Source organism: Sinocyclocheilus grahami, unplaced genomic scaffold, assembly GCF_001515645.1.
Source record: "Sinocyclocheilus grahami isolate Dianchi unplaced genomic scaffold, SAMN03320097.WGS_v1.1 scaffold39.1, whole genome shotgun sequence".
NCBI lineage: Eukaryota > Metazoa > Chordata > Actinopteri > Cypriniformes > Cyprinidae > Sinocyclocheilus > Sinocyclocheilus grahami.
Window position 1 is genome coordinate 518,835 of NW_015505218.1, and position 25,534 is coordinate 544,368.

The window sequence follows — 25,534 nt, forward strand, 5'->3', positions numbered from 1 at the left end:
CCATAGAAGGTCCTTAACCCATCAGCAGGACTGGTATCTGCTCCTTTGTGCAAGGAGGATCAGGATGAGCACTGCCAGAGCCCTACAAAATGACCTCCAGCAGGCCGCTGGTGTGAATGTCTTTGACCAAACAATCAGAAACAGGCTTCATGAGGGTGGCCTGAGGGCCCGACGTCCTCTAGTGGGTCCTGTGCTCACTGCCCGGCACCGTGGAGATCGACTGGCATTTGCCATTGAACACCAGAATTGGCAGGTCCGCCACTGGTGCCCTGTGCTTTTCACAGATGAGAGCAGGTTCACCCTGAGCACATGTGACAGACGTGAAAGGGTCTGGAGAAGCCGTGGAGAACATTATGCTGCCTGTAACATCATTCGGCATGACTGGTTTGATGGTGGGTCAGTAATGGTCTGGGGAGGCATATCCATGGAGGGACGCACAGACCGCTACAGGCTGGACAATGGCACCCTGACTGCCATTAGGTATCGGGATGAAATCCTTGGACCCATTGTCAGACCCTATGCTGGAGCAGTGGGTCCTGGGTTCCTCCTGGTGCACGACAATGCCCGGCCTCATGTGGCGAGAGTGTGCAAGCAGTTCCTGGAGGATGAAGGAATTGATACCATTGAATGGCCCCCACGCTCACCTGAACTAAATCCAATAGAACACCTCTGGGAAATTATGTTTTGGTCCATCTGACGCCGCCAGGTTGCACCTCCGACTGTCCAGGAGCTCATTGATGCCCTGGTCCAGATCTCGAAGGAAATACCCCAGGACACCATCCGTCGTCTCATTACAGATGTTGTCAGGCATTCATACAAGCACGTGGGGGCCATACAAACTACTGAGTACCATTTTGAGTTGCTGCAATGAAATTTCAGCAAAATGGACTAGCCCGCTGCATCATTTTTTTCACTTTGATTTTCAGGGTGTCTTTGAATTCAGCCCCTCTGTAGGTTGATAATTTTCATTTCCATCAAACAATGTGGCATCCTTTCGTTCCTAACACATTACTCAGTACATATCAGTATAGATATCCAGCATTATATTTTTTTTGATCTGATGTGTTTTCAAAGTGTTCCTTTAATTTTTTTGAGCAGTGTATTTTGTTTACATTTTTCTAATAATCAGAATGGTATGGTACTTCATGATTTTAGTCACACTTGGGAAAAGGCTAATTGGTCTTAAAAAGTAGCCATACCTGTATTCTCATTGGTCTAGCATAACCCCAAAAGGAAATGAAAGGAAATGAATAAACATTTGTTTAAACACAAACAAATCAGGAAAGCAAGTGTTCACCACAGAGTGCACCATAGCTCAGTCTGGAGCTCGAAACAACTTCAGAGGTGAGACCCTCTGAAGTGATAGTTTAAGTTTCTTCTGACCCTCTCAAGGTCTGCCCACATGGACACAAGCGCAGCCCTCAGCCTACAATGTCGACAAATTGTCTGGCCACTGCAGGACAGCTTGCAAATTGCGTGATCGGAGAACAAATCTGGGATGTGCAGAATTAACTACTCACCGCATACTCGCTTTCAAATGAAGCACAAGCTCACAGATTTAGCCTGGCTTTATACTGTGAAAGCTTGATGATTCAGGCCGTGCAAACATACACATAGGCACATACTGTCCTTGGTGACCTACAACAGTGCAGACAGAAATGCGCCCTGGGTGAGGAGTGACGATGATGTCTTGTGTATGTGTGTGTGTCGTTTTTGTAGTGTTAGCAGTGTTTTTCCTTACTGTTAGCTGACTGAGACTCTTATGCAGAGTGCTGTGCTGTACTTGTCCTGCAGGCATTTAACAACCACATCCAGATAATAGACAGTCACACTTTAGTTGTTTAGAAAAAGTAATCTGGCTTACGCTGCGTCTTCCTCTTAAAATAGTTTGATAGGATGCGTGTCATTCAGATAGAAGTCACTAATCATCTTGCCACATCTATTCTGCATTCTTTTCCTGTCTGTTCACACAACCATCATGTTCAGATCCTGGAGATCAGATAGCAGGTCTTCACATTATGTAGTTCTGCTGCCATTCTATGTGTATTCATCCCTTTTGTCAGCAGTTACCCAGTTCGGAGCTAGACTGTGTTTACACAAGCCCAGAGGAAAATTAGTGAACCGGAAGTGTATGGCTGCTTTAGGAATCCTTCACTAGTGGTTTGTCAGTGCAAGCATCACTATTGCTTCTACCTAGGGGTAGGGATTTAAACAGTCTGATTTCTTTAAGTGATGAAACGAGAAATCCAGTAGAAATACACTGGCTGCACATTCTTGCACAATAACACCCTGGAATTATTCTGAACTTTTCATTGTTCTGATTATGTAAACATCATGTAAAAGCATTAACCTGATTGTCATAACCAGATTAATCCAAGATTCCAATTTCTATCTGAATAAGACAACAGGTTTATATTTATAGGACCATTTTATATATACATACACACATGTGTGTGTCTGTTAGTGTTGTCAAAAGTACTGACCACGATACCATTCGGTACTGAAATTTTAAAAACTTAAATTTCCCACTAAGATTTGAGCGCTGTTGAGCAGGTTCTGAAGCAATGATCATTGAAGCGATGATCATTAAAGCCAATTACAGTCGTTTCTGTTGAGCACGTGAACACAATGACCAATCAGCTCTGTTTAAGAATCTGCTCAACAGCGCTCAAATCTTAGTGGGAAATGGACGTTTTTAAAATTTCAGTACCGAATGGTATCGTGCTCAGTACTACTGTCTGTATGCATGTATAATAATTTGGACGTATATACTGAATGAAGACTCTGGTAGATGTAAACATCTGTTACAATGGTAGACACTGTAAACCGACTGTGTTGTCACATCTATGAATATGGGACTATTGATGTAAACTACTTGTGTTTTGTATGTACAATAGGCAGAATAATTGCAAGAAAAAGAAAAAAAGCTGGAGATAAGGTTAGAAAGCATGAAGCTTGCGGTTTCAGAATGCCAGGTTTCTGAAGCAGGACACTAGCCATAGTAACACATTATGGCAATGATATCTCCTATAGTCTGATGCCAAATAAAAATAAACAGTTAATAAATGACTTTCAAGTGATTTGTTTCAAAAGAGTGTATTAAATATTGTGACCACGCAAGAACAGACCTCATTAGATCTTGAGCATCATGCTCATTTCAGCAGCTTTTTTTCCCCTTTTAATGGGGTTAACAAAAACCCATTTGAAGGACATGACAAAATCAATAATGGTGGCTTTGACAGTTACAGATTTCAAAACTAAAACTGGAAAAAAGAGCCCTAAGAAGTATTGTCCCATCCTGTGCTGGGAAGGAAATATAGAGATCGTACCTCTTGGAACTTTAATTAAATACTCCTGCCATAGATTCCTTACCTCGAAAGTAAGGCTACAAAGCTTCCATCACAAATAACTATTAAAGACTAATAAATTGACCAGGTGAGAGCTGCCTTTTCTAAAAAAAATTTTTTACACAAACTATATGTAAATGGATCATTTCTGCTTTCATTTCTGGGGCTTGATTGTGCCTCCTCTGGGCTTTCAAAGTCCAGAGTAGTGCTTAAGGTGTGATCATGGCCCGAGGCAAAGATTATGAAGGAGAGGGTTAGTGCTGCTGCTCATTTTTCATTTTTTCATATACAATTACCAGCTAATATCAACACTTAATATATTTAAAACCACTTTCAGCTAAAAACAGACAATGAGTGTTTGAAATGAATTGCTTTCTGATCAGCTTGTGAGATTTTTATGCAATGCTAAATGATATGTATGCTAACCATTGCCATAATACTAGAGATGCACCGATTGCAATTTTCTTGGCCGATTCCGATTTTTTTTATTTTATTTTTGTAAGTGTGACCTGCCGATACCGATTTTTGCCAATTATAATTGACAGCATATGCAAACAAAAATCTGCGTTTTTCAATGCAAACAAATATTTATTTACATAAGTAATTATTAAACATTTCAATTCCCCCAATTTGGACAAAGTTACAAATGATCTCTCACTTGAACAACTGCTGTATATAACACAACAGGTGTCATTTCCCACTTTGTTTATAAATGATAATTCCCCCCCCCCCCCCCTCCTCTTCTCTTATTTTAATTATATTTCCAAATTGTTACATTGTTTCAATTAATTCAGTTAGAATAATAAGAAACTGTAGAGTTTTTACCATTCAGATGAAATCAGCATAAAAAAAACTTCCCATCTTTCCACTGCAGGAAACACAGAAGCTGCATCTGTGCATTTACACAGACTGTTTGAATAAGCTGAGGTGCCATAAATGCATTTATACCGCAAAATTGCAAATGCATAAATAATTTTACAAGATCAATGTTTTAAATATTTTTTGAAAATACAAAGACAGGTTAGAAAAATACTTTTATACAGTGGTGGCCAAAATTATTAGAACACTAGTATTTCCACCAGCTAAAAAATGGTTTCGAGTCAATTATTTCTATCTTTTGCTGTAGTGTGTCAGTAGAAAATATAAATTTACATTTCCAAACATTCATTTTGCCGTTTTTGTTTTTTGTTCGCACAAGGAGTCTGACAACAGCCAGTGCTGCACACAGAGATCTGATCTGATCATCATCCAGTCTGTCTGGAATGACATGAAGAAACAGAACAAACTGAGACAGACCAGATCCGGAAGAACTGTGGCAATGTCTCCAAGATGCTTCAAGAAACCTTCCTGCAAAGCTCCCTGAGAAACTATGTGCAAGTGCACCGAGGGCAAAAGCTGCTTTAAACACAAAGGATGCTCACACCAAATGTTGATTTCATTTAGTTAATAGAAGTTAATTGATAAAGAAAATCTATTTATGACATTATTTTTGACAGCATCCTCATTTTACAGCATTTTTACACAAGAGCCTAAAACTTTTAACAGTACTGGAGCTTTGCAGGTAGGTTTCTTGAAGCGTCTTGGAGACGTTGCCACAGTTCTTCTGGATTCTGTCTCAGTTCTGTTTCTTCATGTCATTCCAAACAGACTGATGATGATCAGATCAGATCTCTGTGTGCAGCACCGGCTGCTGTCAGACAGAAATCTCACTGGATTATTAAATTTAATGGCAAAATGAATGTTTGAAATGTAAACTGATATATCCTACTGACACACTACAGCAAAAGATAGAAATAACTGACTTAAAACCATTTTTTAGCTGGTGAAAATACTAGTGTTCTAATCATTTTGGCCACCACTGTATATGAAATCAAACCACCAGTAAGTGGCGGCAAATGACTGTTTTAATGAGTCAGTCATTTAGTCATTCACTCAACCTATTCGTTTAAACGGCTGATTCATTCAGAATCGAGGCATAAATCAATGACTCACTCGATTCGTTCAAAAACGTGGATTCATTCAGTAACAAAACACTGCTGTGTGTTGCTTGGAGACACAACAGTTCTGCTGGGGCTTTGATTGGAACTATCTTCGTCAGCGAAATTGAGCAAAAACCGTCAATATTGGTCACTGGTCACTTAATTTTAACTGATTTTTTTATTGAATTCAGATTGTATAAAATCAGTGTCACATTGCAATCATTTTAATATTTGGGGAAACATCTTGGTTGTGTAAATCAAATATTATAAATATATATTTTTTCTACCGCAGTATGCATCTAGAACTTTGTGTGTACATTTGCGCTCATTTGTTTTGATTTCTGCACAAATCTCTCTCTCACACACACACACTCACTCAGGCTGCGCGAGCCTCATGGCACAACATAAATACATTATCAGTCTCTGTTTACACTGAATGCAGTAGAATCAGAATCATTCTTGCGCGAAAATTTTTGGTGGTCACGTTTCAGTGCTTCCCTAGTTATTTTTGTTATTGACATTTTCATCAGGTTTCTTGTCCAGTCGGGCAAATAAAATACTCTCTCACTTGCCCCTTTAAAAAATCTACTTGGCGTTAATCGAGCCCTTTGGTTCCCCCATGGTACACTTTGGCCCTACACGTATTACAAATTGCGAACTTTGTTTCTTCTTCACTCACAGTGAAGAACTTCCATCCCGATGACGTGTTTACATGCAGATGTGAGCATAGGTGTGATGTCAAAACAGACCGGCTCGGAATCGGCAGACTGACCGGCCGGTCACCGGTCCGGGCCGATCATGCGGAAAATCTGCTAATTCCGGTCCCTGGCCGGTCGATCGGTGCATCTCTACATAATACAGTAAATGCACATCACTATAAAAATACCTAAGCTTGCTTGAAGACGAATGATAGATTATTATAATTGTTTATTTGGTTTCATATTTCAATGTCTGTCTCTTCCCTGTGCCTCTGAAAGAGAGCGGGAGCGGAACTGATTGCAGTAAACATGAAATTTTTTCTTTCTCAACAAGCTATTCTCACAATTTTAATGTCATTATTAGCACCAAAGTAACAGTTTGTCAATTACATGTAGGTCAGGTATGGAAAGGAATAAATATGATTATTCAAAATGTCTTTGTTTTCTAGGTGGGTGTTCACGGCATTAGGATAGAATTTTTTAATGAAAAAGGATCAAAGCGCACCGCCACCTACCTGCCAGAGGTTGCGAAGGAGCAAGGTGAGAATGAAATACACTTGCCTAATTTCTGTCCATGATGTCTTCAGTTACACTGTAACAGCAGAAATAAGATGCAGACCAAAAAGTAACAATCAGTATGAAAGAACATAATTGAATTTCTGTCTCTATAGGATGGGACCACATTCAGACCATAGATTCCTTACTTCGAAAGGGAGGTTACAAAGCTCCCATTACAAATGACTTCAGGAAGACTATTAAATTGACCAGGTGAGAGAATTGCCTTTTCTAAACTGTTTTTTTTTTAATCACAGGCTATTTATAAGTAGATGAATATTTTAGTACTTGTGTCCAGTGCCACAAGACAGTGTTGGGGAAAGTTATTTTTAAAAGTAATGCATTACAATATTGTGTTACTTCCTAAGAAAATAACTCATTGCGTTACTTCTTATGGAAAGTAATGCACTATGATACATTTGCATTGCTTTTTCTCATCTGGTCTGTGCTTGCTTGTTTTTAATATTTTAAAAAATTATATTTTTGGAAGAAGTCAGGCTGAAGAAAATGTAAAAATTCAACACTCTTCAGCAATAAAAATATTAAACATGTCTTCTGTTTTTATCTAAAGTCATTTTTGCTTTTTAGTGTGGTTGAATTGGATCATCGAAGGTCAGAAGCAGAGACAATGGTTAATAAAATGTGCTTAAATACATGAAGGATATTTGTGCTATTTAACTTATTTAATTATTGCAGGTTTGTGTCATATTCTGAGTTTGCATTTCAGTTAGTGCTGTCAAACGATTAATCGCATCCAAAATAGAAGTTTTTGTTTGCATAATATGTGTGTGTTGTGTGTATATTTATTATGTATATATACAGTATCTCACAGAAGTGAGTACACCCCTCACATTTTTGTAAATATGTTATTATATTTTTTCATGTGCCAACACTGAAGAAATGACACTTTGCTATAATGTAAAGTAGTGAGTGTATAGCTTCTTGTATAACAGTGTAAATTTGCTGTCCCCTCAAAATAACTCAACACACAGCCATTAATGTCTAAACCGCTGGCCACAAAAGTGAGTACACCCCTAAGTGAAAATGTCCAAATTGGGCCCAGTGTCAATATGGGTCAGCTTTGTTTGACCTGTCCTGACCACAATGTCTGCCTGGCGTACTCTTTCATCCTTGCTGTCTCGCAGCATCATGGCCTGGCGTGTCTTTGTTGCTTTATACTCCTCGAGCACTGATGTCATTGCCAGCTGAAGCTTGCTGCCTGTGCTGTACAAGCCAATGGAGCAGAAGGTTTTTGGGACACCCAGCCACCTCCTTAAATAGGTGTTAATCTTCCTCTCCAATCCCTCGACGGTAGAGACAGGTACCCCCTAAACAAGCAGAGGACAGAGCAGTCTAGGAAGTACCCCATGTTGGTAACCCCAAACCTTGTATTTGCCGGGTAGGCCGCTCTTCTCTAAGGATGTCATCCAGGTGTCTACTTGGTTAATCATCTCCCTCACACTCTGCTTATCATTGAGGTCTGTCCTATACCTGAAGCGGAACCGGTCCTGAATGTGCCCCCTCCCCAATACCAGGCTTCTGGACTTTTCAGGTTTAAACTCTATCCTTGCCCAATCAGTGAGTTCCTCCAAAATCCATCTGCCTTCAGGTACTGATTTTGCCGTGATGGTGAGGTCATCCATAAATGCTCTTATAGGTACCTGCTGGATGCCATTGGCCAACACTGTACCCCGCCGCAACTTCTCTGCTGACTTAACGAGAAGGTTCATCGCTGCCGAAAACAAGATCACTGAAATCGTGCAGCCAGTGACAATGCCCACCTCTAGCCTCTGCCATTCGGTGGTGAAATCTCCACAGGTGAAGCGCATGTAGAAGTTGTCATAGTAGCACTGCAAGGTCTTCTGGAAACGCTCTGGGACATGGTAGGTTTTCAACGTCAAATTCACTAACTTATGAGGTATCGTCCCATATGCATTTGTTAAATCCAGCCACAGAACTGCCAGGTCATCACGGTTCTTCTTTGCATCTTCGATGATCTTAGTGATTATGCTGTTGTGCTCAAGACAGCCAACTCCCCCCTTTTGGACGGACATATCCATGTACCCACTGTCCAGCATAAAGGAGGTCAGCCTCTTCGCCAGAATCCCAAGAAAAATCTTGCCTTTGACGTTGAGGAGTGAGATGGTACGGAATTGCTTGATTTTCTTCCTTAGGGATGAAGCATCCCTCAGCGACCAGCCAACTGTCCGCGAGAAAATCCTTCTTACATGTGACTCTCAGTAGCTTCCAAAGTCGTCTTCTGAGCCTTTCACAATATTTATACACCTTGTACAGAATGCCATTGGTCCCTGGGGCTGATTTTGCGCTGGCCTTCTCGAGAAAAGTGTTAATCTCCTGCCAGCTCGGTTCCTCAGCTCTGTTATAGTTGGTTCTGTTGGTTTAATGAGTTACCTAAACTATAGGGAGCCCTTTTACATTACTGTAAGGTTACAGTTGACAACAGAGCCCAAACTTAAATTCAGTTGCTATTTATTTTTAACTATAATAATCAACATTCAAAATTGTATGCAAATTGCGCACAGTGCAGTTTTTAAATTAACTTCTAAATTATACAATTTCTTTTTGTTGTTGAAATATAATAATTTACACAGTGGCTGTCATAACTTGTTTCATAAAATATTTATTTAAACATGCATTAAATAATTAAGACATCACTAACAGGCAAAGTAAAATATGATGAAGTATAGTCTAATATTTAGCGAAATGCTCTTCTCTAGACTTTATTTCTCTAGCAAATAACGAGCTGTAGACACTGATGACTTACCTGAGGTAAATGAAATGCTACGTGACATTTTGTTTGCAAGCTGTTTTAATGACTACTTTCCGCAATTGAAACACTGAGCTATTACATGAGATGTTCATTCATGTTTATTTCGCATTAAAACTAGTTGTAAAGATGAAGGGATGATCGCGCTCTGTGCTGCCTTTAGAACTAAGACTTCTATACAGCGATCTCTCGCCACATCAAAGAGCGCCAAAACGGCATTTATTGTCTGAATTCCCTGAAAACATTTAGTGATTTGTTTGGCACACGTGTACTGAACCAAAAGACCCGTACTGAACATTTACGGTTCGAATGCGTGTAACGTTACACCCCTAATAATAATGTAAATCTTCTGAAGACATAGTATAGCTTTGTGCGAGGCTGCTCCACATTTAAGTTGCTGTTGACTGATAATCATCCACTCTGCCATAGCTCTTCAGCATATTCAATCACTCGTGACATGCAAATTATTAAGTAATGACACATTTAGTTTTTAAAGACACATACATTTACATTTAACTTGTTTCATATAAAATTTACTGCAGCATATTAAAATTAGAACGATGTAATCAATTACACATCGTTGTCAGTGCATCATTTTTGAATCTTTTTATGGAGTCTTTCACTGTTCTGATGCTTACCCCCGTTTTTCACCATTGTTTTAGGTACCGTAGTGAAAAGATGACCATGAGCTACGCTGAATACATCGCCCACCGCCAGCATCATCACTACCAGAATGGCATCGGGCACCCTCTCCCTCCGTACAACCATTATTCCTGACAGCGAGCCGCATGACCAGTCACTGGACCTCTCGGCGGACATCTTCCCGGGAGAGCCCGCCCCCTCGTGGTCTAGCTATCTGTACTACTGTACCATTTTATGATGATAGTTTCCGTTGCCATGTCGACAGTCCGTTGGAGGCATGGCAGCGGGTGGCAAATAAGCATTAGGTGATTATAAAGCGAAAAACTACAATTCATTTATTTTGACATTTTTATTCTTTGTATTAATTTTGTTTTTGCAGCATATATATATATATAAATATATATCAACCCCTTCCCTTTTTAAGCAAATAAACAAGTACTAAGTTTTTTTTTTTGTTGTTGTTTCAACAAATTTCCTAAAATCAGGTTTCTTAGTCTGTGGATGGAAATAAGTCATATTAAATGATGGGCTAGTTTTGAAGATGCTTGTTATGTACGCTCCGCTTTAGTGACTTGTGCAATGTTGTTGTTGTTTTCCCTCTTTTATTGTTTTGTATTAGTTTGACATTTATATCGTATAGGCAACCACAGGGTTTAAGGGATTCTCTTTCCTCTCTGTGCAATTCCTCTGATCATTTTCTTTTGTGAGTGGTGATTTTGTTTTCCTTTCTCGTTTCATCGTGAGCAGTGTTGTGGGTTGTAGGGATATGCAGTGTGGCCGAGTTGGAGCTAGTCAAGTCTTGTTTTTGTTTTCCTCAAATTCTCCGATTATTGAAACCACTATCTTAAATTAGTTTTTGGGTACCGCAGAATATTTTCCCCATAATGCAAAAGGCTGTTGCGCTTAGCATTACTGGAGTTGATTTGAACTGAATTTATTTAGATAAACAGTTAGGCCATTTTTTGTGTAGTGTTGCTACACGTGTATTAATCCAAGTGTCTTTTCTTTTGTTGATGTGTTGTGCTAGTGTCGTTTGTGAGGTTGAAAGTATAGCTCTGTACTAAGGGTGTAATTGGTTTCTAGTCAGTTTTTGCTCACAACAGAAATTCGTCTGTTTCGTAACGCTCCTATTTAGTCACACAGAGAGGAAAACCTTTGTGAGAAACCAAGGTCAAATGACAGGGACAAGCTAAAAAAAAAAAAAGCCATACTCTTTTTAACGCATGCTGTGGCAGGGTGGTTGCTCTAAATGGCTGTTTTTAATTTGTTTCTCTCCTGGTCTGTTTACCTGGCACGGGAATCGTCACTCTCAGGAGGATGCTTAAGAAAGCTCTTTGTTTAGTTTTGAATGATCTGGTCTTACGGATGAATATGTCCATTTCTGTCTCGCATGGCAGCAATGTTTACACCTCAATACGAACGCGTGAACTGTACAGTGGCTGTAATTGAGAAGATAACTTGCGGATTCTCGAGTCAAGCTGCTCTGGTGGCGTCTGAACCCCTCCACATCTCGCGGTGAAGCTCGTTTCAATAATGTCGTCATGCCACACCAGGGAGTTTTTAAACTATGGTTGTAAGTGTTTTCATAGTTTTCTCACAGACAATTTGTTAGGCCCATTTTAAACTCTTGCTCTGAAAGGTGTCAGTGTTATTGGTTTTTTGCAAGGACCAGGATGTAGACTGAATATCACGTGTCATATTTTCTGTAGAAGCAGTGGACTCGCTTTTGACCTCTTCTGAAAGGAAAATCGGGAACGATTTCTGTCTTTTGTTTTCATATGCAAAATGTTAAGGGCTTTTGGGGTTCCATCCACAGTCATTACCCAGCTCACTTAAACCTAAAAAAATAACCTGATTTCAGTTGTTTTGCCTTAAAATGGTTATGACGTAGACCAGCAAACATCGCCCTGAGTGCTCAACTACCTTGAGACTGATCATTTCACAATGTGAAGGTTTTGCGTGAAGTTTTTTACAATTTTTTGCCTGTTACCCAGTCAAGTGTTTATTACTGCCCAGCCTTGTTTTTCATTTGTTTAATCTAAACCCCACCTACCAGGAAGTAGGTCACAGTTATGAAAAGTGACACTTTTGTTGTCTCTTGGTCTTAAACAACCCTTTAAATATCTCTTTTTGTTGGCCTCCGTGTTTAGCCTAGTTTTAGTTGGACGTTCAGGGCGTCGTTTGTTGGTCCATTAAAACAGCACAAACTGAACATTTTTTCTGCTGCAAAACCAACTCTCTGCATTTGAAATCGGATGTATTGACATTTGCAATACATTTTTTGCATGAATAGGAGGCCTCCTGTTAAACATGGCATGCTTGTTTCACTGCTATATAGATATGAGAGAAAAAAAAAAAGAGTATATAAAATGGTGCTATCGGACCTCATGTCGGGGGGTGGTCACAGTAAATGTGACTGGTCATGCGGACTCATTGATCATATCAGACTTTATTATTATCCTCAATATATGCAGATCTGTTTTACAGGTGTTTTTTTCCTACCAGTGTATCAAACTCTCCTGCAGGTTTGAAAGGACAAGTAGTGACGAGTCTAAACCCATCTTTCCCTCATGGCCTGGGGGATTCGGGCATATGCTTAACATCGCATCTGTTCTAGACGTGCACATTTACGCAATACCCTGGAGTCTCGCTCTTCGTTTCCGTTGTTAAATGCTGTTGATGTTCACGTTCATATACATTGCCATTTTGAACGATGGCTGGCTTAACTAGCTGAACGCTGTCGCCTAAATATGGCCAAAACTACAGCGATAATAATGTGCTGAGTTTACGTTGCTAACAACATTTGTTCAAATATCATCGGTTCATTCGATTGCGAGCGACACTGTGTGCTGAAAGACACGTCGGTTCTTTCGTTTGTTTGTTTTTTTGGTTCTGTCAGATACGTTTGTACATTGTAAGTTTTGCAAAATCGGTTTTTGTGAAAAGACTGCAACTGGATCTAAGTATTTTCATGGTTCCTAGAGTAGTTTGAACTTGCACTTTGAGGACATTCGCAATCCCAGGCACATTTGAACACTGTTGAAACTCTCAGTACCTGACCTGCATTTACGTTGCTCAAAGACGAGTTCAAAAACCAATTTCACGCTATGTCGTCTTTGAGTTTCTGTCATTTCTAACTACACAACTGGGATTAGTGTTTGGTATGTATAGCAAATGCTCATTTAGGCATAAATGTTGGGTTGGAACACCTACGGACGAGCTTCGCGCTCGCTGTCGAACCCATCGTCGTTTGGCTCATGTTACCTTTGTGTGTTCAACCGAACCAAAGATGCCTCCAGCCATGTCCAAATGCTGCTCTACAGACCTGCCTTCCTGTCCTTCCAAAAACCTTCCCTGCAAGAGAAATGTCTTGTGTTTCTGTGTTTTTTTTTCTTTTCTTTTGTACAATTTCTAATGTTGTTTTAGGATTTTGGCTACCTAAGTTCAATGAATTTTCATTGTAGCTGTCTTTGAGACCTTGCACGGTGTCAATGACCGTAATACTAGGTTGCACTTTTTTTTTTTCTTTTTTTTTTTTGTTTTCATCATTGTTGTTGTTGTTGTTATTATTATTATATTTTTGTAAAGAAAGAAAACCCCATGGCGTGCCTCTTAGATTTATGGGTTTCTTAATGTTTTGTTCCTAAGACCAGCAGTTATACTTTATACAAAAGATGAGTTAATCCTTATTTTTAAATGCCATTTAAAGAAAAAAAAAATATGCCTCTTTTCTGTGTTTCTGTGTTTTTTTTTCTTTTCTTTTGTACAATTTCTAATGTTGTTTTAGGATTTTGGCTACCTAAGTTCAATGAATTTTCATTGTAGCTGTCTTTGAGACCTTGCACGGTGTCAATGACCGTAATACTAGGTTGCACTTTTTTTGTTGGTTTTTTTTTGTTTTCATCATTGTTGTTGTTGTTGTTGTTATTATTATTATATTTTTGTAAAGAAAGAAAACCCCATAGCGTGCCTCTTAGATTTATGGGTTTCTTAATGTTTTGTTCCTAAGACCAGCAGTTATACTTTATACAAAAGATGAGTTAATCCTTATTTTTAAATGCCATTTAAAGAAAAAAAAAATATGCCTCTTTTCTTTACTCTGGACCCAGTAGCTGCACTGGCATACAATCGCACTGATAGATATGGGGGGGGGGCAAGTATAACTAATAATAATGATGATGATGATGATGATAAAAAAAAAAATTGTAAGAACTACAATAAATTTGTTTGAAGACTTTTTTTGTAAAAAAAAAAAAAAGTAAAAAAAAGTAAACACAATGACTGTTTTTGTATATCGAGTTAATTCTTTTCAAAACAAAAAATATTTTGGACCTAGTTTCTCAATTATTTTAGTGGTTTTCAATGTTCTGGAACTCTGAGAAGATGAGTTTTGAACGCGCCCTTCGATGACTGACAGCTTGCAGTGTTGTCATTGCGGACACCGGGGTTGCCTGGTGTAGCCCCGAATGCCCACCACTTTTTGTTTGTTTTTCAGTTTGGATTCTTCTTTTCAGAACTTAAAATTGTTAAAGTAAAAATATATATATATATAGAAAAACAACTCCCCTGTAGAACTAGATCCTTTACCCCACTGAATTGCTGTTAAGTGTGATGAGACTTGAAATGGGCATTTATTATGAATATGGTAGTACGGCTCCAAAAAAAATGACAAAAATGACAAAATGTACACAAAAAAAGTGTGTTGGGTTGGGTTGGGTTGGGGTGGGGTGGGGGGCAAACAGATGGGTTACATGTGGGTATGTGAGCTATGGCTGTGGCAATGATAATGTAGTTTTAAAACATTATTGTTATTACCTTTTAAATCATTTATCCAATAAAAATACATTCTGAAAGAAGCATTGGGTGTCTTTTTATGCTTCACAGACTAACTTGATTTTTTTTTTTTTGATAAACCAAGACAATCTTCATCAATGTCATATGTTGGAGAAGACCTTTAATATAGACCATAAAAACATATGTGCGTAAATGACACCAAAACAGACAGGTTTCCCGTTCAGTCAAGTTACATTGAAATGAGAGTGATCCCATAATTCAATAGACTGCTAAAATTTGTATTTCTTACATGACTGCAACAGCCACAAAATGGTTCAGCAAATCTTAGTTTTGGGTTTGAGAAGAAGTCATTTTTGGGACTGAACAAGAGATGCAGCCCTCATGTGGCTGGTAACAGAACTTATTTTTCCTTCATTTGACTACATATTGGAATTGTTTGTGTGTGTGTTTATTCACCCACTTCTTGATAATTGTGTTCAGCTTAGCATTGAGATTGTTAAAAAAAATTAAGGGAAAATAACCTTTTTAACGTCCCCCAATAAGAAACATCTAAAGAGTATCCCAGCTGAACAAATAAAAACCGAAAAATAACCTTTAAAATGTTCATTCTACAAAGAATGGTCAATTTGCTATATTAGAACACGGTCCATTCCCTTAGATCAGTGGTTCCCAACCCTGGTCCTTGAGGCACCCCAACCCTGGTCCTTGAGGCACCCCAACACTGCACATTTTGCATGTCTCCTTTCTCTGACACACCAATTTCAGGTCTTGGAGTCCCTACTAATGAGCTGATGATCTGAATCAGATGTGTCTGATTAAGGAGACATGCGGTGTTGGGGTGCCTCCAGGACCAGGGTTGGGAACCACTGCCTTAGATAATATCATCAGTAGAGTGTGTGTACTTGATCAAATAGCAAATGGAATCAAACGGACACTTTAAGCCAACAGAAAATATTTTGTGGAAGCTAATAACTTCAGCTAAAACTTTAGTTCTATTTACATACAAAAGAAAGAGACTGCCATCGATTGGAAACACTCTGGAAAATCTCCTAGACATACAGTACCACTACATTTACACTTTCCACAACACTAACAAAATGTCATTTTGTGACAGTCTCTTAAAAACGCCTCACCAGCGAGCAAGGAAATGCAGCGTTTATAACCGCACATCAGCTATTCGGCAAACGAGTACAAGGAACTGGGTTGGCCCCCTGTTGAGTGTAACTAAAGAAGGCAACTTGAGAAGAAAGGTTATGCGTGTTTTGAGTTCAGCGAGTGTTCATTTTGACAAACACTAAAAAAAACAAGGCAAGGTTAATGTTGCTCGAGTCCGGCTCCTATGGTGTTAAAACAGTCTTTCGATCTAATGATCCAGCTTTGAGAAACCAGGTTTGGACCAAACAACAAACAGAAAAAAAGTGCTAAAGTTGTATATCTCTATGTACTACACTTTTGTCTAGGATGCTGGACAAGTTCCAGTTGAGGTTTTGTCCATGTAAGACTGCTGATAAAAACACTAGTCCAACTTCTTGTTGCGTAGACGTGCTATATCCAGTAAATGGCGGCACGTGGGAGCGGTGTGCTGCGAGAGGATGGTCAGAGCCTTGCCGTGCACTAACGTCAGGGCAGTCTGGTGGCCCGTCGCCCATACTCGGTACCATGGTCCATAGAAGGGGTCAGAGACAGCAGGACACAGCATGTTATTCAGATTCACTTCGGTCAACTGGTGAGAAGCAAAATACAAGATTGAGTTAGCATAAGGCCACAATAACTAAAGCAAAACATGCATATGCGAAACAGAACGGTAACACGTTAGGGATCAATTCTCACTATTAACTAGTTGTTTAATAGCATGCATATTACTAACGTATTGGCTGTTTATTAGTATTTATAAAGCACATATTAATGCCTTAATCTGCATGATCATATTTTAGATCCCTTAAGGGGTTAGTTCACCCAAAAAGGAAAATTCTGTCGTTAATTACTCAAGCTCATGTCGTTCTAAACCCGTAAGACCACCGTTCATCTTCGGAACACAAATTAAGATATTTTTGATGAATTCTGAGAGCTCTCTAACCCTCCCAAAGACAGCAAGGTAATTACCACGATCAAGGTCCAGAAACGTAGCAAGTAGATCGCTAAAATAATCCATGTGATATCAGGGGTTCAACCGTAATTTTACGAAGCTACGAGAATACTTTTTGTACGCAAAGAAAACAATAACGACTTTTTCCAACAATTCGTCTCCTCCGCGTCACCCTGGTGCCATTTTGGAGAGTATCCACTGAACGTAAACAACATATGCTATTCTGAGTTAGCTGCGTCACACGGATAAGTCGTTATTTTTGTTTTCTTTACATACAAAAAGTATTTTTGTAGCTTCGTAAAATTACAGTTGAAGAATTATTTTACCGATCTCCTTGCTACGTTTCTGGACCTTGATCGTGGTAGTACCCTTGCTGTCTATGGGAGGGTCAGAGAGCTCTCAAAATTCATCAAAAATATCTTAATTTGTGTTCCGAAGATGAACGAAGGTCTATGGGTTTGGAACGACATGAGGGTGAGTAATTAAAGACAGAATTCTAATTTTTGGGTGAACTAACCCTTTAATCCACCACATACCTAAACTTAATTACCGTACTATTAATAAGCAGTAAATTAGGAGTCTATTGAGGCAACATAGTTCAAAGTTAATAATTGGACCTTAAAGTGTGACCGCAAGAACAGAATGCAAACATTTTATATTTAAGAATTGAAGTTATACATCAAATAAAACATTAAAGAGTAAAGACTGTGCAAATTGCATGCATGCACTTTAGTTTCTGAAACAATCGGGAACAAATTAATGTTTTTAAACAAAAGTAATATTTCCAGTCCAGAGAGGATTATTCAAAAACAACTGGTTTGATAATCTAAAACAAGTCATATCCTCCCGGTTTGGGTGCAGTTAAACTGACAAGCCACCACAACATTAAAATAACCTGCCTAATATTGTGTAGGTCCCCCTCGTGCTGTCGAAACAGCTCTGATGTGTCAAGGCATGAACTCCATAAGACATCTGAACGTGTCCTGTGGTATCTAACACCAAGACATTAGCAGCAGATCCTGCAAGTTGCGAGGTGGGGCCTCCATGGACTAAATTTGTTGGTCCAGCACATCCCATAGATAGCTCAATCGGATTGAGATCTGGAGAATTTGGAGGCTAAGGCGACACATTAAACTCTGTCATGTTCCTCAAACCATTCCTGAACAGTTTTTGCATTGTGGCAGGTGCATTATACAGCTGAAAGAGGCCACTGCCATCAAGTAAAACCATTGCCATGAAGAGATGAACGTGGTCTGTAACAGTTTGTAGGTAGGTGGTGCCCAAGGTTTCCCAGCAGAACACGGTCTCCACCAGCCAGTCTCCATAGGCATAGACATCGTGCTGCCATCTCTTTTCTAGGTTAATGATGTTAACACACCCAAACATCCACATGATTTAAATAAACATGTTTCATCAGACCAGTCTCCTTCCACTGCTTTATGGTCCAGCTGCTCACTTGCCCAATATGGGCCAGATTTACTAACAGCTTGCGCCAGTGCAAACTGTCTTTTGGCATTAAAATAGTACTGTCAGGATTTACTAAAGACGCGCAGTGAAGAATTAGCACTGAAAAGACATGGACAGTTATTTTCCTGCCTGACCTTATTGAATATGCATTTGTAGGAGTTTCCCTTTCAGATGCAAAATTTATTGAAGGGGAGTATTAAAGGGGTCATTGGATGCCCATTTTCCACAAGTTAATATGATTCTTTAGGATCTTACTGAAAAGCATAGTTTGGTTAAAATTTCTCAATGGTAGTGTAAAAAACTAATTTTTTACCCTGTCAAAAACAGCTCTTTTCAGAGCAAGCCGTTTTGTAGCATTTTCCTTTAAATGTTAATGAGCTCTGCTGACCCCGCCCCTCTCTTCCAGAGCCGTTTCTGAGGGACTGTTTACTTTAGCCGCATTCATCGTGAAACTTGCTAATTAGCACGTTGTTAGGAAAGGCGATTTGCAAAGATTCATTTCAAAACCTTATACTCACTTCTTCTGTAGATGAGGTTGGATCATGAATGATTCGCGCGAACATAGACGCATCTAGGTACATCGGGGGCGCATTCCCTTTAAAAACAAACGTAATCCACTGCAGCGGCTTTGGGAGTAAATGACGACTGCTATGTTCATTACCACATCCAACAACAGAACACCTCAATCGCTTGTTAGGAGTCATTCTTGTCTACATCTGCTCCGGCGGTGAAACAATGGCGGACTGATGACAGCTCACTCAGGGCGGAGCTAAGGTAAGACGCCAGTCCAGTCTGTGCTGAAACGCTACTGTCAATCAAACTATCGTGGGAGGGGCCTGTTTTTGTGACGTCACACAGACGTCTGAGATCGGCTCGATTTAAGAAAGGGGTAAAGATTTTAGTAGATTTGAATTCTTTTTATAATTTTAGGGTGGTTGTGTACACACACTGCCAACTCGCATTTCAGTTCAAACAACTTGTAAAAGTGCATGTAGCATCATATTATTCCTTTAAAAGAAATCACGTAACGCGATTTACTAACGTTTGCACTCGTCAAATTACTGGTATTTGCACCATTATTTAATGCCCCAAAAAAGCATGTCTTAAAGCAGGCGGTAATTTGCGCTGCTCTTGGTAGATTGTGCTGGTCATTATGGAAATGATCTGGCTGCGTCGGTGTTCTTAAATGTGCGCATTGTCAGTAAATCACCCGCAGAATTTCCCCCTCCCATTGGCGCTTTTATGGAATTGCACTCTAATGCTAATATGCCCGGTTTAGTAAATCTAGCTCTATAAAGGCGTTTTCGACGATGGGGTCATCATGGGCACCATCAGTCTGTGACTATGCAGACTACACCCCACAAGACCTGCCAATTTGAAGACTCTCTGACCCAGTCTTCTACCCAGTCCAGCACTATTTGGCCCTTCTTAAAGTCGATCAGTGTTATTCACTTGACCTTTCAGGGATTTTAATGTTGTGGATGATCAGTGTATATTGCAGCCAAAAACTGGAGATGAGTCAGAACAAACATGCCATAAACGTCTTGTAATAACATAAAAAATCTAATGAAAATGTAAAAAGTACACACTTGTAGAGTATCGCACAAGGCTAACTAAACCATTTGAAATATAGACATTGATTGTGAAGTTCCAACATTTTCTCGTTAAAACTGGCGACTACGCATTTGACAGTAATGCAAGCGGAAATTTGATTATACTACTGAACGGAGCCTGATGTGACGACTTGCAGATTGTAATAAAGGTCTATTAGCAAAACTGTCAGCTTTTACTGTGAGTTTTATCTTGAGGTTGTAATACTGTCACAGAGGACCAGGAGTCTAAAAACCCTCACACCCATAACCCTGTAATGCCTGACATATGAAATAATAGACAGAAAAGTTCAATAAAAAGACACAATTTTAGTAACAAGAATATTATTCAAGTAAAACTCTACACACATTTAATAATACTGTATGTGTCTCTTTCTCTATAGCCATACTGCTATTCTCTAGTATTCCCATACATTTTATTGAATTATTAGTAAATTGTATGTTTTTAATGATAAAAATCACCTAACGAGTCAGTCTGAATTTTTCCTCAGACTTTCATGATATAAACTCACAATTGTGAGAAATAAAGTCAGAATTGCAAGATACAGTACATACTCTTTTTTTGTTTTTCTTCACAATTGCGAGTTCACGGTTTAGTTCTTGGAATTCGTACTTTTTTCTTGCAATTTAGAATTTTTTTCTCAATTCGAAAATTCGGACTAATTGTGAGATATAAACTCACAATTGTGAGTTATAAAGTCTCAATTCAAAAAAAAATATTTAAAGATATAAAGAATTTATATCTCAATTAAATTTTTTTTCCTCAGAATTGCGAGTTTAAATCTCACAACTCTGGCTTTTTTTTAGGGCTGCACGATTATGACAAAAATCATAATTTTCGATTATTCCCCTGAAATTGTAATTGCGATAATTAATTATGATTACCACAATTTACATCGAATGATGTGTATACCGTTGTTTGATGCAACTGCACGCCGTATTTTTATATGAAAATAAAAGCTGAAAACACTAACTGAAAAACTTTTAGTGCTTTTCTATAGTATTAAGCCTCAAATGTAAAATATACATCATATTTGTTTTTTTCTTTAAATTATAAAAAAGTAAAAATATGAATGGTATTATAATGTTATACTAAAACTAAAACAATGGAAAAACCCTTAAGATAAAATGTAGAAAGAAAAAAAACATCTCTTAAGCACACAGAATAACATAAGTGGATTTTGAACGATTAATTGCCGCTTTGAACGATTACGTAATTGTGGCGTCCATAATTGTAATCGCGATTAGAAATTCGATTAATTGTGCAGCCCTATGCAAGAATAAAAATTCTGAATGATGAGATAAAGTTGCAATTACCTTTTTTTTATTCAGTGGCAGAAATGCATATATAAACTTAACTCCTATGAAAGCTCTAGAAAAATGCCATCAGATTTGCGCTGCGTAACGTACCGCTTAATTAAACACACAATGCTATGAGGTCATGTGACAAAGCAGTGGACTGTTGTAGAACAATGTCTACCGTTTCAGCATGCAGTGTATACTACGTAGTAAGCTAGCATTCCATTTCTAACACAGTCATAAGCTACCAACTCTTTCTATTTCGTCCATATTTGTATGGCAGAAATACAAAGTAGAAAACTAGTATGCCTTTCTGATTTTCACAATAGTGTTTGATCGTCGTACCATTCCAAGGCTCTGGAGGAACACAAAGTGGTAGAGGAAGAGGATGCCCGTGGACAGCAGCGCCCACCACATGTCTCTGAGCGGCTCTGGCTTATACACACCTGACAAACGAGACACATGGCACAGTCTTTAAAGATGCATGTGGAGCCCAGATCTCTCTAAGTCAGGGAAGTATGTTTATCTGGATGCTTGAGCATTTCTTTTAAAGGAATATGCAGGGTTCAGCAGAGGTTAAGCTGCATCTGTTACCACACAGAATTTCAACTCGTCCTTCAAACAAACAAACAAAATTGTGATTACAGGAAAGCACTTATAATGAGGGCAAGACAATGCACCTGCATAAACATTACTCAGGGCGTGCGAAGTGTCACACCAACACCAACATAACTGTCATTTCACAACTGAAACATCGTTTGGATGAGCTCTATAAATAACAGCACTGATTTCAACAGTACTACTGCTCACTTTTCAACTGAAACGTGTCAACATGGAAGCTGAAACAATATAGACAATGCACCTGCATAAACATTAGTGTTTCAAAAATATCACCACGAGACTTGAGCATTATAGGGTAAGATGGTAACAAATACTGCTTTATTTTGTTGTGACAAGTTAAAGTGAGGTTATAGATCTCTGACAGAATTGGACGAGAGGGACGCTGTAGCTGATTTGATGAAAAAAAATAAAAAGATTACAAATCAGGGATTTATATATTATTCCCATAAATTACATGTGCATCTTAAACGTACACATTATTAATTAATCGAGGAGAATCATTCAATCTGAACTAAATTTTTTGCCATTATGATATCCTTTCAATTAAAATATAGGCCTGTATCATCTGGACTGCTTCTTCTATTCAACTAAATATTTAATGTAATATTTTATTAGTAATACCCCTTTATATTTATGAATGAATGATTTACATTCATATTTACCAAAAATCATTCTATAGTGATTTTACTATAAAAATGCTATTACAACTAAATTTGGATTTTTTTTTATTTATTTTCCTTAATAATATATTAAATGACGAATCATTATTTTGCAAAACGATATAAAAATGTTACAATTTAGCAGTGAATGCACACTTAAAGGGGACTTCTATAGTAATACAACTGCACTGTAACATTCAAACATACTGTATATTCAATAATATTAATCTTAATAATTTTACGTCACATGACAGAAGTCAAATTAGAACACTTCTGTTCATTTCTTTACTTGCAAGCATTAAACCCTCAAGCTTTTTGAGATTGTTCAGGAAGACATTTAAATTTGGCTGTGCCGAGCATAATGAATACCTGTATTATTATTGTGGATAATCTGCTTTATACCAATACATAAATCATTTCAGGCCAGTTTTGGTCAGTTCTTGGCTAGAATTAGCTGAGAATGTTGACTAGACATTATGCAGATGATTAATTGTCTAGTTACGCAGCAAAACATTAGCTTTTATTCAGTATTTTTGCCTTGTTTTCCAGTATAAATATCTAAACATTCTTGAATCTCGAAAAAAATATATCTGCCAACGGGGTGAAAAAAAAATATTTGAAAGATATTTTTTTTGTTTTAAGCAAAAACGAACAAAACTTGGATACATTTTTCAGAAAACAAGGCTTAATATTTTAAGTCATTTTGCTTCCCAAGTAAATATATCTAGATTCAAGAATGTTTAGATATTTGTCCAGGAAAACAAGGCAAAAATACTAAATATGAAAATCAACATTAATTTATTTTTTGCAGTGATACACAAACCTTGCCCCCTGTTCAAACACATTTTTTTTCTCCCTGTACTCTACTTAAGGGCATGTTCTTATAATTACTCAAAAAAAAAAAAAAACACTAGACACGCTAACATTTGTTCTTATCAAGTTTATTTAGGCTAATGAGGAGCTGTAATAATCCTTTCTGAACATTAGATGACACTGTGGGTTTACTCATTTCTCTCTGAGCATCACTGCTGTTCTGACATGTACTTTACTCAGGGCGTGCGAAGTGTCACACCAACACCAACATAACTGTCATTTCACAACTGAAACATCGTTTGGATGAGCTCTATAAATAACAGCACTGATTTCAACAGTACTACTGCTCACTTTTCAACTGAAACGTGTCAACATGGAAGCTGAAACAATATTGTGCACATGGCAGATATGATGATGTGCAGTAAAAGCTCCAGCACTATGACTGTTTGCCCAAACTTCAGAAACTCACCTCCTTTTCTGAAGAGGTAGACTGGCACAAGATACAGCATGGAGTGCTGAATATAATAGATCTCCTTCTCAAATGGAAGCTGTGATGGGAGGGAAAAAAAGTATGTTTTGAAGACAACACATACATGTTCTAGCCTTATTTGGTGTTAGCATGATTTGAACAGAGCGCTTAACTTACTAGGGGTTGGAATATACTCACCAGTCGAGTGTTGACTACTGGGAAGAGAAGCGCTAGAAGGGCTCCATTCAGCATATGGACCTGAAGCCTTCAAAACAGAAAACACAGAAAGCTCACAGCAACAGTACATCTAAAACACTACAGGATCTAAATATCAACTGATCAAGGGAAAGCAGTGACATTCTATTAATCTGACAAAGAAATGCCATCAAAGTAGGTTAAGAAGACAAAACATACATGTTCCAGCCTTATTTGGTGTCAGCATCACTTGCGCCTAGCTCAAGGTTAAATACACTCACCAGTCGAGTGTTGACTACTGGGAAGAGAAGAGCTAGAAGGGCTCCATTCAGCATATGGACCTGAAGCCTTCAAAACAAACAAGACAGAAAGCTCACAGCAACAATATATCTAAAACAACAGTGCAGGATCTAAATATCAACTGCACAAGGGAAAAAGAAAAGTCATTAAACTGACAGATATCAGAAATATCATTCAACACATGAAGCTATTATAGGTCAAAGGCAACTGTAAAACTAAATACTTCTATCAAAAACAAACCTATGCATCATATGCTGCCTTAAAGCAACAATATATGCATCCTGCACAGAGAAGGAATCCCTAAAAATATATTGAAGTTGATGGTATACAATGAAAAATGGTGATGTATACACACCAATATTTACTGAAATATCCACATCTAATACTGAATTAGATGTGTCAGTATCAATACACAATATAAACTTATATAGATGGCAAAATTTTAGTATAGGGACCAATTCTCACTATTAACTAGTTGCTTATTAGCATGCCTATTAATAACACATTGGCTGTTTATTAGTACTTATAAAGCACATATTCTGCAAGACCATATTCTACATACCTAATCCTACCCAATACCTAAACGTAAAGGGGTCATATGATGTTGCTAAAAAGAACATTATTTTTTTGTGTAATGAAATGTGTTTATGCGGTTTAAGGTAAAAAAAAAAACATTATTTTCCACATACTGTTACGTATCCGGTCCATGAACTTCTGTCTGCTAGCCATCAGAGGTCACCCTTTCCATTTTCATTGACTCCTGCACTACACACTGTTGCATAGCACCCTGGACTACATATCCCATCATTCGTTGCACTGATTGCACACAGCACTGATTGCACACAGCTGTTTCATATCACTCACTCACTATATAACAATCACTCAAACAACCATTCTCTGCCGAGTATTGCTTAGCCGGATGTTATTCCTAGTTCCTGTTATCCTGCCCGTGTTTCCTTGTTTTGCCTTGCCTTGTTTGCTTTCTCGGTTTCTAATCTTTGCCTGTTTTCCTGGATTTATCCCTCTAGTCTCGCCCCTGTGATTCTGTCTGCCGATCGTTGACCTACGCTAGCCCTAGGACTATTCTTGTGTTTTGCCTGCCATATACCTGTTTGCCATTGTTCGGCCCTGCCTGTTATGACCACGTCTCTTAAATAAAAGCTTGCAGATGGATCCACATGTCTCACGTCTCGTCAGCCCCGTTACACATAC

General features: G+C 38.4%; 2 protein-coding genes across 3 annotated transcripts in view; one reads left to right on the top strand and one right to left on the bottom strand.

The window, feature by feature from the left end:
* The window catches only part of ammecr1 (AMMECR nuclear protein 1), a 30,826-nt gene extending 17,719 nt beyond the window's left edge, over positions 1 to 13,107 (top strand). Inside the window, exons 4-6 of the mRNA XM_016267567.1 lie at positions 6,474 to 6,564; positions 6,696 to 6,792; positions 10,030 to 13,107. Of these exons, the coding sequence (XP_016123053.1) occupies positions 6,474 to 6,564; positions 6,696 to 6,792; positions 10,030 to 10,144 (303 nt within the window). The 3' untranslated portion in view covers positions 10,145 to 13,107. The remainder of the gene's footprint in view (positions 1 to 6,473; positions 6,565 to 6,695; positions 6,793 to 10,029) is intronic.
* Positions 13,108 to 15,632: 2,525 nt separating this feature from the next.
* The window catches only part of LOC107581893 (transmembrane protein 164-like), a 24,630-nt gene continuing 14,728 nt past the window's right edge, over positions 15,633 to 25,534 (bottom strand). For both annotated transcript variants that reach the window (XM_016267569.1, XM_016267571.1), the window contains exons 3-6: positions 24,304 to 24,370; positions 23,828 to 23,906; positions 21,611 to 21,711; positions 15,633 to 16,526 (exon numbers count right to left, since the gene is read on the bottom strand). In XM_016267569.1, coding sequence (XP_016123055.1) covers positions 16,320 to 16,526; positions 21,611 to 21,711; positions 23,828 to 23,906; positions 24,304 to 24,370 — 454 coding nt within the window. In that variant the 3' untranslated portion in view covers positions 15,633 to 16,319. The remainder of the gene's footprint in view (positions 16,527 to 21,610; positions 21,712 to 23,827; positions 23,907 to 24,303; positions 24,371 to 25,534) is intronic.